Source organism: Cherax quadricarinatus, chromosome 7 (genome assembly GCF_038502225.1).
Source record: "Cherax quadricarinatus isolate ZL_2023a chromosome 7, ASM3850222v1, whole genome shotgun sequence".
Lineage (NCBI taxonomy): Eukaryota > Metazoa > Arthropoda > Malacostraca > Decapoda > Parastacidae > Cherax > Cherax quadricarinatus.
Genome location: NC_091298.1, coordinates 36,831,128 through 36,850,579, shown reverse-complemented (window position 1 = coordinate 36,850,579; position 19,452 = coordinate 36,831,128). Strand labels below are relative to the sequence as shown.

The window sequence follows — 19,452 nt, the reverse complement described above, 5'->3', positions numbered from 1 at the left end:
TATAACTGAGACCTGGATCAACTTGAAGGATAAAGAAATGGCTTCTGAATGCAGCATAAAGGGTTATAAACTAGGCGCTACTTTGGCTTGTTATCTACGTGTCATGATCTACTTTGGGGTGATATCTACACTTACATTGCGATCTACGTATCATGAATCTACTTTGTTATGTGATCTACACCTTATATTGCAATAACACGGTACCTAACCTAACATAACCTAGGTTAGGTTAGGTTAGGTTGAGTACCGTGTCGATTGCAATATAAGGTGTAGATCGCAATGTAAGTGTAGATATCATTTTCCTTGTAAATAACAAGCCAAAGTAGCACCATAAACTATTCTACTCTGATAGGGTCAACAGGAAGGGTGGTGGAGTGGCGATGTAAGTCAGAGATAATTTAACTTGTTGTGTTAGACATGATATAAGAATAGAAACATCGGACACAGAATCTGTTTGACTACAGTTTCTCGAGGGGTATGAAAAATTAATTTTGGGTGTGATATAGGCCCCCAAATCTTGATAGGGAGTGCAGTAAACTGTTATGGGACGAAATTCATAAGGCGTCTAGATATGAAAATGTTGTGTTAATGGGGGATTTTAACTGTAGACAATTTGATTGGAACAATTTGACAGGAAATATTGAGTCTAGTGACTTTCTTGATACAGTTCAAGATTGCTTTTTAAAGCAGTTTGTGACAGAACCAACAAGAGGAAAAAATCTGCTTGACTTGGTTCTTGCCAACAAAATGTTACTAATTAATAATCTTGAGGTTAATGATGAGCTTGAGGAAAGTGATCACAAACCACTTAGTTTCAATATATTATGGAAATACCCAATAAACTGCAATCAAGTCTCTGTCCTAGACTTTCGATTGGCTGATTTCCTTGGACTGAAAAATTACCTGGGTGGGCTAAATTGGGATGATCTGACTATGGGTCAGGTAGCTGGTGTTGGTTGCCAATATGACGTTTATCAGAGCATAGTTCTAGCTGCTCAGTCAACTTTTGTTCCGAGTATGGAAATTAGATCGAACAAAATTGCTCCCAAATGGATGAACAATAGATTAAAACATTCCATTGGTCATAAAAGAGGCATATATAGGCGTATCAAAAGAGGGGAAGGGCTGTTAAGAAATCAATATGTTCAATTAAAGAGAGAAATAAAAAAAAAGGAATAAAAGAAAAAAGGGATTATGAGGCTAAGGTTGCAAAGGATTCGAAGACTAACCCAAAAGGGTTCTTTCAGGTATAGAGAAGTAAGATTAGGGACAAGATAGACCCATTTAAGAGTAACTCAGGTCAGATCACTGACAGTCATAAGGAAATGTGTGAACTTTTCAATACCTACTTCCTCTCAGTTTTTACTCAGGAAGATACTAGCGAAATTCCAGAAATAATAAATTATGTAGAACAGGACGATAATAAACTATGCACGATTGCAGTAAGTAGTGACATGGTCCTCAGACAAATAGAGAAATTAAAACCTAACAAATCCCCAGGCCCTGATGAACTGTTTGCAAGTGTGTTAAAGGAATGTAAAGGGAACTTAGCATGCTTTTGGCTAATCTTTTCAACATATCACTACAAACTGGCATAGTGCCTGATAAGTGGAAAATGGCAAATGTAATACCTATTTACAAGGCAGGTGACAGGTCCTTAGCTTCGAACTATAGACCAATAAGCCTTACCTCCATAGTGGGAAAATTTATGGAATCAATAATTGCCGAGACAATTTGTAGCCATCTTGAAAGGCATAAATTGATAAATGAATCTCAACTCGGTTTGACTAAGGGGCGTTCCTATCTTACGAATTTACTAACTTTTCTCGCTAAGGTGTTTGAGGAGGTAGATCATTGTAATGAATATGATATTGTGTGTATGGACTTCAGTAAGGCTTTCGATAGCGTTCCACATCAGAGACTTTCGAGGAAATAGGAAGAGAATTTTTTTCCTGGGTTGAGGCATGGTTGACAAATAGGCAGCAGAGAGTTTGCATAAATGGGGAGAAATCAGAATGGGGGCATGTCACAAGCGCTGTTCCACAGGGGTCAGGGTTGGGCCCTTTGTTGTTCACAATTTACATAAACGATATAGAAGAGGGAATAAATAGCGACATAAGCAAATTTGCTGATGACACCAAAATAGGCCATCAAATTCATTCTGTTGAGGACATTAGTGCACTCCAGGATGATTTGAATAGATTGATGCAGCGGCCGGAGAAGTGGCAGATGTAGTTTAATACAGACGAATACAAAGTGCTAAATGTTGGACAATACAATAACCATGCCACTTATAAACTGAATAGTTTAGATCTTAATACTACTGATTGCGAAAAGGATTTAGAAGTTCTGGTTAGTAGTAATCTGAAACCAAGACAACAGTGCATTAGTGTTCGCAATAAAGCTAACAGAATCCTTGGCTTCATATCAAGGAGTATAAATAATAGAAGTCCTCATGTTGTTGTTCTACTCTGTATATCCTTTGTTAAGCCTTATTTAGATTATGCCGCACAGTTCTGATCACCATATTACAGAATGGATGTAAATGCACTGGAAAACGTAGAGAGGAGAATGACAACGTTGATCCCATGTACCAGAAATTGTCCTTATGAGGATAGACTGAGGGCCCTGACACAGGCGTAGAATTAGGGGGGATATGATTGAGGTGTATAAATGGAAAACAGGAATAAATAAAGGGGATGTAAATAACGTGCTGAAAATTTCCAGCCAAGACAGGACTCGCAGCAATGGCTTCAAATTGGAAAAGTTCAGATTCAGGAAGGATATAGGAAAGCATTGGTTTGGTAATAGAGTTGTGGATGAGTGGAACAAACTCCCGAGTACCGTCATAGACGCTAAGACGTTGTGTAGTTTTAAAAATAGGTTGGATAAATAACCAGACTAGCTTGGGCTGCCAGGTCTGGTGCCGTGCTCCTTCCATAAGTGGAAGTGACCTGACTTGGTGGTCAGTGTTCTCTGTCGGGGGTGGCATGGACCTGCTTCGCATGGGTCAGTAGGCCTGTTGCAGTGTTCCTTCTTTCTTATGTTCTTATGTTCTTATGGGTAGCGTGGCACAATAGCAATGAGCAACAAATGAACCGCCTCTCTTCTCAACCAGACAACTCTTTAGATACGGCTCAATTTTTACTCTCTGCAAGCCACAGACAAGGTGGACACAGACAGGATGTTCTAGAGATGGAACACAGCAACAAGGAGTCACAGTTGGAAGTTGAAAACTCAGATGAGTCACAGGGATGTTTGGAAGTATTTCTTCAGTCACAGAGTTGTCAGGAATTGGAACACTCAGGAAAATGATGTAGTGGAGGCAGGAACCATTAAATAGTTTTAAGAAGAGGTATGATGAGGTTTATGGACCAGGGAGAGAGCGGACCTATTAGCGATGGGTGAAGAGGCGGGACAAGGAGCTATGACTCGATTTTGAATAAACAATTAGGGGAGTATAATTAAGTGAGTACATACACATTGTCATAACAAGTTAATGAAAGAAGTCGCATTAAATTAGGTGAGTACAGTTACGGGAGTAGACACACACTGTCAGAACAATAAAAAAAAAGTCGCATTAAATTAGGTGCGTAAAAAAACCCATACCATACTCAGTGTCATAATAAGTTAATAAAGAAAAGTCGCATTAAATTCTGGCAAGAGCAATAATCTTTTCTTGTTCCAAGTAGCTAATATAATTTTAATCCCTCCCTGGAGGCTTCCCAGGTAACACTATGATGACCATTGGTACCAGATATTAAGCCAATTACTCTTCTTTCTAATCCACTCACCAGTAATTACATTTCTCTTGCAGTCACAAATGAATGTTCGTTAATTCTTTTTAGTACTTTCCAGTTATCAATATTAATAATACCTTGTGTATGTTTCCTGCAGGTGTTCCATCCCCCGGAGACGGAAGACTGGTTCCTGGACATCATTTCTGTCACATTCAGGGACGCAGGCATCTATGAATGCCAGGTGTCCACTAGCCCGAAGGTGTCTTTGCCCATTCATCTCACAGTCCTGGGTGAGTACACACTAGTTGTGTTCTTACAAGTAACACCTCTAACACTCTCCTCTTTTAACTTTTAACACACACACACACACACACACACACACACACACACACACACACACACACACACACACACACACACACACACACACACACACACACACAAACACACACACACAAACACATTCACACACACATATAAGTGAGTAAACACACACACACACATCTCTCTCTCTCTCTCTCTCTCTGTATATATATATATATATATATGTATATTTATATATATATATATATATATATATGTATATATATATATATATATATGTATATTTATATATATATATATATATGTATATTTATATATATATATATATATATATATATATATATATATATATAAGGTAGTAGGTTGGTAGACAGCAACCACCCAGGGAAGTACTACCGTCCTGCCAGATGACTGTGAAACAGAAACCTGTAACTGTTTTGCATGATGGTAGGATTGCTGGTTTCTTTTTCTGTCTCATAAACACGCTAGATAACAGGGATATCTTGCTACTTCTACTTACACTTTGGTCACACTTCACAGACACGCACATGCATATATATATACATACATCTAGGTTTTTCTCCTTTTTCTAAATAGCTCTTGTTCTTCTTTATTTCTTCTATTGTCCATGGGGAAGTGGAAAAGAATCTTTCCTCCGTAAGCCATGCGTGTCGTATGAGGCGACTAAAATGCCGGGAGCAATGGGCTAGTAACCCCTTCTCCTGTAGACATTTACTAAAAAAGAGAAGAAGAAAAACTTTATAAAACTGGGATGCTTAAATGTGCGTGGATGTAGTGCGGATGACAAGAAACGGATGATTGCTGATGTTATGAATGAAAAGAAGTTGGATGTCCTGGCCCTAAGCGAAACAAAGCTGAAGGGGGTAGGGGAGTTTCAGTGGGGGGAAATAAATGGGATTAAATCTGGAGTATCTGAGAGAGTTAGAGCAAAGGAAGGGGTAGCAGTAATGTTAAATGATCAGTTATGGAAGGAGAAAGGAGAATATGAATGTGTAAATTCAAGAATTATGTGGATTAAAGTAAAGGTTGGATGCGAAAAGTGAGTCATAATAAGCGTGTATGCACCAGGAGAAGAGAGGAATGTAGAGGAGAGAGAGAGATTTTGGGAGATGTTAAGTGAATGTATAGGAGCCTTTGAACCAAGTGAGAGAGTAATTGTGGTAGGGGACCTGAATGCTAAAGTAGGAGAAACTTTTAGAGAGGGTGTGGTAGGTAAGTTTGGGGTGCCAGGTGTAAATGATAATGGGAGCCCTTTGATTGAACTTTGTATAGAAAGGGGTTTAGTTATAGGTAATACATATTTTAAGAAAAAGAGGATAAATAAGTATACAAGATATGATGTAGGGCGAAATGACAGTAGTTTGTTGGATTATGTATTGGTAGATAAAAGACTGTTGAGTAGACTTCAGGATGTACATGTTTATAGAGGGGCCACAGATATATCAGATCACTTTCTAGTTGTAGCTACACTGAGAGTAAAAGGTAGATGGGATACAAGGAGAATAGAAGCATCAGGGAAGAGAGAGGTGAAGGTTTATAAACTAAAAGAGGAGGCAGTTAGGGTAAGATATAAACAGCTATTGGAGGATAGATGGGCAAATGAGAGCATAGGCAATGGGGTCGAAGAGGTATGGGGTAGGTTTAAAAATGTAGTGTTAGAGTGTTCAGCAGAAGTTTGTGGTTACAGGAAAGTGGGTGCGGGAGGGAAGAGGAGCGATTGGTGGAATGATGATGTAAAGAGAGTAGTAAGAGAGAAAAAGTTAGCATATGAGAAGTTTTTACAAAGTAGAAGTGATGCAAGGAGGGAAGAGTATATGGAGAAAAAGAGAGAGGTTAAGAGAGTGGTGAAGCAATGTAAAAAGAGAGCAAATGAGAGAGTGGGTGAGATGTTATCAACAAATTTTGTTGAAAATAAGAAAAAGTTTTGGAGTGAGATTAACAAGTTAAGGAAGTCTAGAGAACAAATGGATTTGTCAGTTAAAAATAGGAGAGGAGAGTTATTAAATGGAGAGTTAGAGGTATTGGGAAGATGGAGGGAATATTTTGAGGAATTGTTAAATGTTGATGAAGATAGGGAAGCTGTGATTTCGTGTATAGGGCAAGGAGGAATAACATCTTGCAGGAGTGAGGAAGAGCCAGTTGTGAGTGTGGAGGAAGTTCGTGAGGCAGTAGGTAAAATGAAAGGGGGTAAGGCAGCCGGGATTGATGGGATAAAAATAGAAATGTTAAAAGCAGGTGGGGATATAGTTTTGGAGTGGTTGGTACAATTATTTAATAAATGTATGGAAGAGGGTAAGGTACCTAGGGATTGGCAGAGAGCATGCATAGTTCCTTTGTATAAAGGCAAAGGGGATAAAAGAGAGTGCAAAAATTATAGGGGGATAAGTCTGTTGAGTATACCTGGTAAAGTGTATGGTAGAGTTATTATTGAAAGAATTAAGAGTAAGACGGAGAATAGGATAGCAGATGAACAAGGAGGCTTTAGGAAAGGTACGGGGTGTGTGGACCAGGTGTTTACAGTGAAACATATAAGTGAACAGTATTTAGATAAGGCTAAAGAGGTCTTTGTGGCATTTATGGATTTGGAAAAGGCGTATGACAGGGTGGATAGGGGCGCAATGTGGCAGATGTTGCAGGTGTATGGTGTAGGAGGTAGGTTACTGAAAGCAGTGAAGAGTTTTTACGAGGATAGTGAGGCTCAAGTTAGAGTATGTAGGAAAGAGGGAAATTATTTCTCAGTAAAAGTAGGCCTTAGACAAGGATGTGTGATGTCACCGTGGTTGTTTAATATATTTATAGATGGGGTTGTAAGAGAAGTGAATGCGAGGGTCTTGGCAAGAGGCGTGGAGTTAAAAGATAAAGAATCACACAGAAAGTGGGAGTTGTCACAGTTGCTCTTTGCTGATGACACTGTGCTCTTGGGAGATTCTGAAGAGAAGTTGCAGAGATTGGTGGATGAATTTGGTAGGGTGTGCAAAAGAAGAAAATTAAAGGTGAATACAGGAAAGAGTAAGGTTATGAGGTTATGACATGGTTATGAGTAAGGTTATGACAAAGAACTTTGTCCTTGGAGGCAAAGAGGGGAATGTATGAGAGTATAGTTTTACCAACGCTCTTATATGGGTGTGAAGCATGGGTGATGAATGTTGCAGCGAGGAGAAGGCTGGAGGCAGTGGAGATGTCATGTCTGAGGGCAATGTGTGGTGTGAATATAATGCAGAGAATTCGTAGTTTGGAAGTTAGGAGGAGGTGCGGGATTACCAAAACTGTTGTCCAGAGGGCTGAGGAAGGGTTGTTGAGGTGGTTCGGACATGTAGAGAGAATGGAGCGAAACAGAATGACTTCAAGAGTGTATCAGTCTGTAGTGGAAGGAAGGCGGGGTAGGGGTCGGCCTAGGAAAGGTTGGAGAGAGGGGGTAAAGGAGGTTTTGTGTGCGAGGGGCTTGGACTTCCAGCAGGTATGCGTGAGCGTGTTTGATAGGAGTGAATGGAGACAAATGGTTTTTAATACTTGACGTGCTGTTGGAGTGTGAGCAAAGTAACATTTATGAAGGGGTTCAGGGAAACCGGCAGGCCGGACTTGAGTCCTGGAGATGGGAAGTACAGTGCCTGCACTCTGAAGGAGGGGTGTAAATGTTGCAGTTTAAAAACTGTAGCGTAAAGCACCCTTCTGGCAAGACAGTGATGGAGTGAATGATGGTGAAAGTTTTTCTTTTTCGGGCCACCCTGCCTTGGTGGGAATCGGCCAGTGTGATAATATATATATATATATATATATATATATATATATATATATATATATATATATATATATCATAACAAGCATAATTTATTTTAGCTTAATCCAACTAAATATATTTTAGGTACGTTTACAATAATTTAATACTAAACAAACACAACGAAATATATTTTTTTTCGTTAGGTTCAGAATGATTTTGGAAAAATAATTGCATACACAAATTTTCACTTGTCCTATATGGCAAGATGAGCGTTGCTATTTAAGCCAAGATCGCAAGTTCTGCCTATTCGGCACGACATATATATATATATATATATATATATATATATATATATATATATATATATATATATATATATATATATATATATATATATATATATATATATATATATATATATATATATATATATATATATATATATATATTATATATATATATATATATATTATGTAATACATATTATGTAATACAATATATATATATATATATATATTATGTAATACAATATATATATATATATATATATATATATATATATATATATATATATATATATATATATATATATATATATATATTGTATTACATAATATGGTACAGAAGATTTAAGAGATACATTATTGATATAAAGGTGGCATATACGGTACATGTTGTTACGTGTGTATCACCGATTATAAGGCGAAAATCTCATCCAGCTCCTCAGAGCTGGGGCGTGTGCCCAAAATACAGCAGGCATTACCCCTTTGAACAGCCGCACTGAGCCGTTGGAACAGAAAACTAGCTGCCCTGGGATCCCTAGTTACCCTGATGAGTCTTTTTCCCAGCTCCTTAAGGAAATTAGATGCACTCTTTCCCCATGAGCCAAGGGTCTCTGAGCCTATGGGAACAAACATATAATGATGGGCAAGTTCTCCATATTTTCTAGACTTCTGGGACTCCCTAAAGCTGGCAGCTGCCCCTCCTTCCTCCCTGGTGTATTGGAGATAGGTATCAGCCAAGGTAGATGCACATGTATAGTCCCACACCACCTGCTTCCCATCTGTCCAGGCTTGAAGGGTGATACCATCTGGACGCTTCTGGCTGCCATCAGATCTGCATAGTTGGGGTGGCTCCCTTACTGCTGGGCATCCAGCTGTTGTGAGGCTCCTCTTGATAATGTTATTAACCTCCTCATGTCTTGCAATTTTTCCCTCGGATTTACGGCACACAAGACCATGGTACCCGAATCGGTCTGCTGCTTCACTGCCACAAATACACTTGTGTTCGGCGAGAATAGGGGCGGCAAGTCGAAGGGCAACACCGATGCGGATGGTCTGTGGGTCGAGGCGTGTGCCAAGGCTGGAGTTGGGAATAACCAACAGAAAGTCCCCAGCATGAGGGGCTCTCACTGCCAGCAGGCGGGCTCTATCCTTCCCTGACACACTCTGAAGCATCGTTGAGGCTATATTTTCCACTATTGGACCATCCCAGTGCGATTGTTTGTAGTTGTTGGGGGGAGCAGGTCTGGTTTCTGAGCCCGTTAGATTATCCCAAATCATTGCTCCGTCAATGAATTTTTGGTCCTGGGCTCCAATCTTGTCCCTAAGATGTTCAGGGAGAATCGCTGCTACAAGCTCTCTGGATGCAATACACGAGGACAGAAAAGCAGGTAACGCAATCTGTGATAACTTGCGGACACCAATGCCTCCTAGTCTGACTGGAAGTGTAGCTTGGTTCCACTGCCCGTCTTCTAGAGTAAGGTTAAGTACTTTCGTAAAAATCTGCCTCAGAATACTGTCATATTCGTGCAGTATAGGGTTATCATATGAAGGTGCACATCTTAGGAAATATGTCAACCTGGGCAGACTCAAGCACTTTGTGAGAAGGTACAAGGCATCGTGGGTGTCCAGATTGCCTATTCGTTGTTCCATTCTCCTTAACTCTTCCAATTTCTTCCTGAGAATTGTGTCAATGGCATTGCTTCCCAGAGGTGCTCCTAGCAAGACACTATTTGTGGGGGCAATGACTGCTGCTCCTGGTAGTTTTGATCTCACTGCATTTATCACTTGTTGACTGACTGAGATGATTTCACATTTGGATGGATTCAGGATGAGACCCATTTCCTGTCCCCGTGTCATTACCTGTGTAAGGTCATGTAGGAGGGACTCCTTTGTACCTGCTAGTGTGCCATCATCTAGGAACCAGATGTTTAGCTCGCTGGTCAGTCTGACTGTGATTTCCCTAACTGCAATACAGAAGAGAAATGGTGCAAGAGGATCTCCTTGTTGGACACCCTCCGATGATGTGATTTCATGCTCTCCAAAGAGAAGCATTGATTCCTTGCTATACCCAGCTGAAACAAAAGGGAAGAGACCAGGGAAATGTTCTTGTACTGCTGCTAATACCACGTCTCTTTTCAGGAGATTGAACGCATTCTTGAAATCTAATTTTACCACTGCATTGTCCTCAGGCAGGTTGTTGATATATGCCCTTGTTGCATGAACCGCTGCTTCACTTCCTTGAGAGACCCCAAAGCCAAGCTGGTTTGGTTGAAGCATCATGGCTGCCTGTGCACGAATACTTCGGACAGCAGCTTTGGATACGAGGCGGCGTAACGTGTTGCCTACTGCAATTGGCCGAATTCCTCCATCCTTCTTTTTAAGTGCACAAAGTGTTGCACCAAAAAAGAAAAGTCTAATTTCATCAGGAATCAGACCAGCCAAGGAATTGTTGACGAACCTTGTGATCTCTGAAAGCAGTGTCTCTGCAATTTCCCCAATAACTGGATTACATCTCACTCTCCGCCTATATATATGTCTTTCTACCTCTGTATGTTAGAAGTGATCAAGGTCCATATATATATATATATATATATATATATATATATATATATATATATATATATATATATATATATATATATATATATATATATATATATATATATATATATATGCAAGGAATTCGCAAGAGCAGGCGAAATATACAATGATGGGATGAGATGAAAAGCTGTAAGCATTCTCCCTGATAGCTGGATGCCTTGGATCAAACGTGTAGCGCTAGCTACACGCCAAGGTATTGTCCAGTGTGGGTAGATTGGTAAAGCACTGCGTACCTTGTCACAAAGTTCGTAGGTTCGAGTCTCCTTCAGCCAGAGATCAGTGTTTATATATATATATATATATATATATATATATATATATATATACATGCATATATATGTCGTGCCGAATAGGAAAAACTGGCGATTTTGACATAACTAACAAGGCTCTTCTTGCCGAATAAGCCCTCAAAAATTTGTGTATGAAACAATTTCGCAAAAATTATTCTGAAACTAGCTAAAAAAATATATTTCGGTGTGTTTGTTTATTATTAAATTATTGTAAACTTATCTAAAATATTTTAGTTGGATTAGTCTAAATTAAACTGCGCTTGTTATAATAAGGTTAGGTAAGTTTTCTAACGTATCTTTTAAATAAAATTATTAATTTTTACCTTAGCCCAAATGAAAAAAGCATCATTAAAAGTATAAGAGAAAATTTTAGAAATGACTTAATTTAAAATAAGTTCTTCCTAATTGACCAGTTTTTACCTATTCGGCACGACACGCACACACACACACACACACACACAAAAAAAAAAAAAAAAAAAAAAGAAATATGGGTGGCCTTAGAGGACGGAAAACCAGAGATCTGGTAGACGAACCAGGGAGGAAAGACTGGGAGTTAGAGCTCCAAAAAAGGGAGGAAGAGTGGGGAAGGAAGATAGTGGAGCTTGGTAAGAAAATGGAGGAGCGGATAGCTGAAGAGTGCAGGAAGTGGGAAGTACAGGTCTTAGCAGCACAAGCTAGGATACAGTGCTTAGAAGAGAAACTGCAAAGCCTGAAACAGATTAGAGAGATAAATGACAATTCAGATGTGACATCAGGAAATTCAAAGTCAGGCGCAGACAAGGGGATGGTAAGCAACAACGGAGACATACCGTACACGAAGGCCCTATCAGACCCACGTGGGGCCAGGGAAAAGACGATGAGCACACTGAGATCAAGCGACAGGTCTGAAGACAATGATGGAAATTCAAAGTCAGGCGCAGACAAGGGGATGGTAAGCAACAACGGAGACATGCCGTACACAAAGGCCCTATCAGACCCACGTGGGGCCAGGGAAAAGACGATGAGCACACTAAGATCAAGCGACAGGTCCAAAGACAATGAAGGTTTGTTATATGCAGAGACTCTAACAGCCAACTGCAGTAGCAAGGGACAGCTGGCCAGGAAAGACAGTCCACTGAGAATAGAAGTTTCAGATATGACAGGGACTGAAGGCAAGAACATGTCAATGGAAGGAAATAAAATGCCTCAGAGGAAGCAGATGGAGACTCAGTGGGAGGAGGAAAGGGCGAGGTCAGTCTTTGTGTACGGGCTCCAAGAAGCCAAGGGGGCCAACTTTGAAGAAATAAAACAGGAGGAGAAAAAATGATTGAAGGCATCATGAAAACAATAGGGGAGGGCAATATGACCCAGGTGACAAATTTTCAGAGAATTGGGTGGTTTGCGAGTGGAAGGATACGGCCTGTCAGAGTAACTTTCAAGGAAGAATCAGTTCGAATCAGGATTCTGCAAGAGAAAGCAAGACTGAGGGACAAAGAGGGGTACCAGAGAGTATACCTCGACCGCGACAGAACACAAGAAGAAAGGACTACACTGAAAGAGAGGGTACAGAGACGCAAGGAGGAACGAGAAGCAATGAAAATGAGCAGGACCCAGACACAGGAGGAAGGGCAAACACACCCCACAGAATCTCCCACCAAAAGACCCCACCCGCAACATTCCCAACGCAACTGAGCAACCTATACTACAACCCACTCACTGTTCCCTCTGCCACCAACCCCCATATCACAAACCTCACCCCAACAGCTGTCCCTTATGGGCATTCTGACCCCACCCCCATCAACACATACCCCACCTACACCACAGCCCCATATAGGCCCCCACCAAGGCTCTCGCTCCCCCAACCCCAATATACTTGCATGACCACAATGATAGAAAAGAAACTAAAGGTTTGGTACACAAACGCGGATGGAATAACGAATAAACATGAGGAGTGGAATGAAAGAATCAGTAAAAAATCCCCAGACATCATAGCAGTCACAGAAACAAAACTCGCTGAGACAATAACAGACACAATCTTCCCAACAGGATATCAGATCCTGAGGAAAGATAGAAGGAGTAGAGGGGGAGGAGGGGTTGCACTGCTCATAAAACACCAATGGGGATTTGAGGAAATGGAAGGCATGGACATGATTGGAGAAAGAGACTACATTGTAGGTACAATTCAGTCCGGAGAACATAAAGTAGTCATTGGAGTGATGTATAACCCACCACAGAACTGCAGGAGGCCAAGAGAGGAGTACGAAGAAAACAACAGGGTGATGGTGGACACACTGGCTGAGGTGGCAAGAAGAGCTCACTCGAGCAGAGCAAAGTTACTGGTAATGGGCGATTTCAACCACAGGGAGATCGACTGGGAAAACCTGGAGCCACATGGGGGTCCCGAAACATGGAGAGCCAAGATGTTGGATGTGGTACTTGAAAACCTCATGCATCAACATGTCAGGGACACAACCAGAGAGAGAGGGGAGGATGAGCCAGCAAGACTGGATCTTGTGTTCACCCTGAGCAGTTCAGACATCGAGGACATCACTTACGAGAGGCCCCTTGGAGCTAGCGATCATGTGGTTCTGAGTTTTGACTATATAGTAGAGTTACAAGTGGAGAAGGTAACAGGAACTGAAGGGGACAGGCCAAACTATAAAAGGGGGGACTACACAGGTATGAGAAACTTCCTGCAGGAGGTTCAGTGGGACAGAGAAATGGTAGGAAAATCAGTAAACGAGATGATGGAATATGTGGCAACAAAGTGCAAGGAGGCAGAGGAAAGTTTTGTTCCCAAGGGAAACAGAAATAATAGGAAGACCAAAACGAGTCCTTGGTTTACCCGAAGGTGTAGGGAGGCAAAAACTAAGTGCAACAGAGAATGGAAAAGGTACAGGAGGCATAGGACCCAGGAAAACAAGGAGATTAGTAGAAGAGCCAGAAACGAGTATGCGCAGATAAGGAGGGAGGCCCAGCGACAGTATGAAAACGACATAGCATCGAAAGTCAAATCTGACCCGAAACTGCTGTATAGCCACATTAGGAGGAAGACAACAGTCAAGGACCAGGTGATAAGGCTGAGGAAAGAAGGTGGAGAACTCACAAGAAACGATCAAGAGGTATGTGAGGAGCTCAACACGAGATTTAAGGAAGTATTTACAGTAGAGACAGGAAGGACTCTGGGGGGACAGACCAGATGGGGACACCAACAAGGAATACACCAACAAGTGTTGGACGACATACATACAGATGAGGAGGAGGTGAAGAAACTGCTAAGGGACATCGATACCTCAAAGGCAATGGGACCGGACAACATCTCTCCATGGGTCCTTAGAGAGGGAGCAGATATGTTGTGCGTACCACTTACCACAATCTTCAACACATCCCTGGAAACTGGGCAACTACCTGAGGTATGGAAGACAGCAAATGTAGTTCCCATTTTCAAAAAAGGAGACAGAAAAGAGGCACTAAACTATAGACCTGTGTCATTGACGTGTATAGTATGCAAAATTATGGAGAAGATTATCAGGAGGAGAGTGGTGGAGCACCTGGAACGGAACAGGAGTATAAATGCCAACCAGCACGGATTCACGGAAGGCAAATCCTGTGTCACAAACCTTCTGGAGTTTTATGATAAAATAACAGAAGTAAGACACGAGAGAGAGGGGTGGGTTGATTGCATCTTCTTGGACTGCAAGAAGGCCTTTGACACAGTTCCTCACAAGAGATTAGTGCAGAAGCTAGAGCATCAGGCGCATATAACAGGAAGGGCACTGCAATGGATCAGAGAATACCTGACAGGGAGGCAACAACGAGTCATGGTACGTAATGATGTATCACAGTGGGCACCTGTGACGAGCGGGGTCCCACAGGGGTCGGTCCTAGGACCAGTGCTATTTTTGGTATATGTGAACGACATGACGGAAGGGTTAGACTCAGAAGTGTCCCTGTTTGCAGATGATGTGAAGATAATGAGGAGAATTAAATCTGATGAGGACCAGGCAGGACTTCAAAGAGACCTGGACAGACTGGACACCTGGTCCAGCAAATGGCTTCTCGAATTTAATCCTGCCAAATGCAAAGTCATGAAGATAGGGGAAGGGCACAGAAGACCACAGACAGAGTATAGGCTAGGTGGCCAAAGACTGCAAACCTCACTCAAGGAGAAAGATCTTGGGGTGAGTATAACACCGAGCATGTCTCCGGAAGCACACATCAATCAGATAACTGCTGCAGCATATGGGCGCCTGGCAAACCTGAGAACAGCATTCCGACACCTTAGTAAGGAATCATTCAAGACACTGTACACCGTGTATGTCAGGCCCATACTGGAGTATGCAGCACCTGTTTGGAACCCGCACTTGATAAAGCACGTCAAGAAACTAGAGAAAGTACAAAGGTTTGCAACAAGGTTAGTTCCAGAGCTAAGGGGAATGTCCTATGAAGAAAGATTAAGGGAAATCGGCCTGACGACACTGGAGGACAGGAGGGTCAGGGGAGACATGATAACGACATATAAAATACTGCGTGGAATAGACAAGGTGGACAAGGACAGGATGTTCCACGGAGGGGACACAGAAACAAGAGGCCACAATTGGAAGTTGAAGACACAAATGAGTCAGAGAGATAGTAGGAAGTATTTCTTCAGTCATAGAGTTGTAAGGCAGTGGAATAGCCTAGAAAATGACGTAGTGGAGGCAGGAACCATACACAGTTTTAAGACGAGGTTTGATAAAGCTCATGGAGCGGGGAGAGAGAGGGTCTAGTAGCAACCGGTGAAGAGGCGGGGCCAGGAGCTAGGACTCGACCCCTGCAACCACAAATAGGTGAGTACAAATAGGTGAGTACACACACACACACACACACAGATTAGTGCAGAAGCTGGAGGATCAGGTGCACGTAAAAGGGAGGGCACTGCAATGGATAAGGGAATACCTGACAGGGAGGCAGCAACGAGTCATGGTACGTGAAGAGGTATCACAGTGGGCGCCTGTTACGAGCGGGGTCCCACAGGGGTCAGTTCTAGGACCAGTGCTATTTTTGATATATGTGAACGACATGATGGAAGGAATAGACTCTGAAGTGTCCCTGTTCGCAGATGACGTGAAGTTGATGAGAAGAATTAAATTGGACGAGGATGAGGCAGGACTGCAAAGAGACCTGGACAGGCTGGACATGTGGTCCAGCAACTGGCTTCTCGAATTCAATCCAGCCAAATGCAAAGTCATGAAGATTGGGGAGGGGCAAAGAAGACCGCAGACAGAGTATAGGCTAGGTGGACAAAGACTACAGACCTCACTCAGGAAGAAAGACCTTGGGGTGACCATAACACCGAGCACATCACCGGAGGCACACATCAACCAAATAACCGCTGCAGCATACGGGCGCCTGGCAAACATGAGAATAGCGTTCCGATACCTTAATAAGGAATCGTTCAAGACACTGTACACTGTGTATGTTAGGCCCATACTGGAGTATGCAGCACCAGTCTGGAACCCACACCTGGTCAGGCACGTCAAGAAGTTAGAGAAAGTACAAAGGTTTGCAACAAGGCTAGTCCCAGAGCTCAAGGGAATGTCGTACGAGGAAAGGTTAAGGGAAATCGGACTGGCGACATTGGAGGACAGAAGGGTCAGGGGAGACATGATAACGACATACAAGATACTGCGGGGAATAGACAAGGTGGACAGAGATAGGATGTTCCAGAGAGGGGACACAGGGACAAGGGGTCACAACTGGAAGCTGAAGACTCAGACGAGTCACAGGGACGTTAGGAAGTATTTCTTCAGTCATAGAGTTGTCAGCAAGTGGAATAGCCTAGCAAGTGAAGTAGTGGAGGCAGGAACCATACATAGTTTTAAGAAGAGGTATGACAAAGCTCAGGAAGCAGAGAGAGAGAGGATCCAGTAGCGATCAGTGAAGAGGCGGGGCCAGGAGCTGAGTCTCGACCCCTGCAACCACAATTAGGTGAGTACAATTAGGTGAGTACACACACACACATATATATATATCTATTTATGCATTTATATTATATATATATATATATATATATATATATATATATATATATATATATATATATATATATATATATATATATATATATATATATATATATGTCGTGCCGAATATGTAAAACTGGTCAATTAGCAAGAACTCATTTAAAATTAAGCCCATTCCAAAATTTTCTCTTATACGTTGAAAGATATATTTTTTCATTAACGTTAATGTAATTTTTTTTAATTTTGCACCAAAAGGAACTTAGAAAACTTACCTAACCTTGTTATAACAAGAACAATTTATTTTAGCCTAACCCAACTAAATATATTTTAGATTTGTTTACAATAATTTAATACTAAACAAACACAATAAAACATATTTTTTTCGTTAGGTTCAGAATGATTTTGGCGAAATTATTGCATACACAAATTTTCGTTTGTCTTATATGGCAAGATGACCGTTGCTATTTAAGCCAAGATCGCAAATTCTGCCTATTCGGCACGACATATACATATATATATATATATATATATATATATATATATTTATATATATATATATATATATATATATATATATATATATATATATGCAGCGAGGAGAAGGCTGGAGGCAGTGGAGATGTCATGTCTGAGGGCAATGTGTGGTGTGAATATAATGCAGAGAATTCGTAGTTTGGAAGTTAGGAGGAGGTGCGGGATTACCAAAACTGTTGTCCAGAGGGCTGAGGAAGGGTTGTTGAGGTGGTTCGGACATGTAGAGAGAATGGAGCGAAACAGAATGACTTCAAGAGTGTATCAGTCTGTAGTGGAAGGAAGGCGGGGTAGGGGTCGGCCTAGGAAAGGTTGGAGGGAGGGGGTAAAGGAGGTTTTGTGTGCGAGGGGCTTGGACTTCCAGGAGGCATGCATGAGCGTGTTTGATAGGAGTGAATGGAGACAAATGGTTTTTAATACTTGACGTGCTGTTGGAGTGTGAGCAAAGTAACATTTATGAAGGGATTCAGGGAAACCGGCAGGCCGGACTTGAGTCCTGGAGATGGGAAGTACAGTGCCTGCACTCTGAAGGAGGGGTGTTAATGTTGCAGTTTAAAAACTGTAGTGTAAAGCACCCTTCTGGCAAGACAGTGATGGAGTGAATGATGGTGAAAGTTTTTCTTTTCGGGCCACCCTGCCTTGGTGGGAATCGGCCAGTGTGATAATAAAAAATAAAAATAAAATAATATATATATATATATATATATATATATATATATATATATATATATATATATATATATATATATATATATATATATATACCAGCCTCTACAAGCAATTTATATAGTAATGGAACCACAATACAAGTGATATTGAATCATATACTAAATTGCTGCCAACCGAGATTAGATCCTGCGACACATTCTCCCAAGGTTGATAGTCAAACGGAATGTGGTCGAAATTATCCTTGAGCATAGCACTACCACGATTTTCCTCGGATCATAAAGAACACCTATTTCTGCTATGTGCATGATCTTTGTAAGATCGCTGGTTGAGTGGTTAAATTCGAGGTGAACGTTGTTCTGTCTGTTGAGGCGAGAGAATGTGTCAATATAATCAAATAATAAAGCACTAAACCGACAAGGGTCATGTAAGGGAGAATGTGTCGCAGGATTTAATCCTGACTCACTGCAGTTTGGTAAATGATTCAATACATCTTGTTTCGTGGTTTCATTACCAAATAAACTGCTTGTAGAGGATGGTACATAAACGGGAGGTGGTTGAAATTTGTGTGTGTGTGCGTGCGTGTGTGTGTGTGTGTGTGTGTGTGTGTGTGTGTGTGTGTGTGTGTGTGTGTGTGTGTGTGTGTGTGTGTGTGTGTGTTTGTGTAATCACCCAATTCACCTAATTGTGGCTGCAGGGGTCTAGTCTTAGCTCCTGGCCCCGCCCCTTCAATGTTCGCTACTAGGTCCACTCTCTCCCTGCTCCATAAGCTTTGGAAATAAATGGTATAAAATACCGACACAATGGAAATATAAACACATATGCAGTATAATGTGATCCTTTATTAACTACGTTTCGCCCACACAGTGGGCTTTTTCAAATCACAAACAGAACTACCTGGGGTGGAAGGAACGCGAGTATTTATAGTCAGGTTCAGAATGCTGAGGTCAGGTGAAGAATTCTGCATCTGATGATGTACCGAGTGGGGTTATAGAGTCTAAAATCTTGGGTAGCTTGGAAAGGAGATTGGATAAGTTTGTGAGCAGACCTTCTACAGTGTTCTTATGTGGGATAGCGATGAAGAAGTTTCTTGGCAAGTGGTTCAGCCATGTTATAGAAGCCACTATCCTGGTTGAAGTTGTCGGATATAGAAATAAGTGATGATTCCAGGATTCTTCGGTATTGAGTGTTGTCTTCTGTGGCGATAAGTCTTGAGTTTCTGTAGTTTATCAAGTGGTTGTGTGAATTACGGTGTTGTACGCAGGCATTCCTTGTGTCGTCAGACCTGCTTGC

At 41.4% G+C, this 19,452-nt stretch overlaps 1 protein-coding gene across 1 annotated transcript in view; it reads left to right on the top strand.

The window, feature by feature from the left end:
• Positions 1–19,452, top strand: part of LOC138852328 (uncharacterized) — a 565,480-nt gene that overhangs the window by 225,545 nt on the left and 320,483 nt on the right. The window contains exon 4 of the mRNA XM_070082110.1: positions 3,898–4,030. Within this exon, the coding sequence (XP_069938211.1) occupies positions 3,898–4,030 (133 nt within the window). The remainder of the gene's footprint in view (positions 1–3,897; positions 4,031–19,452) is intronic.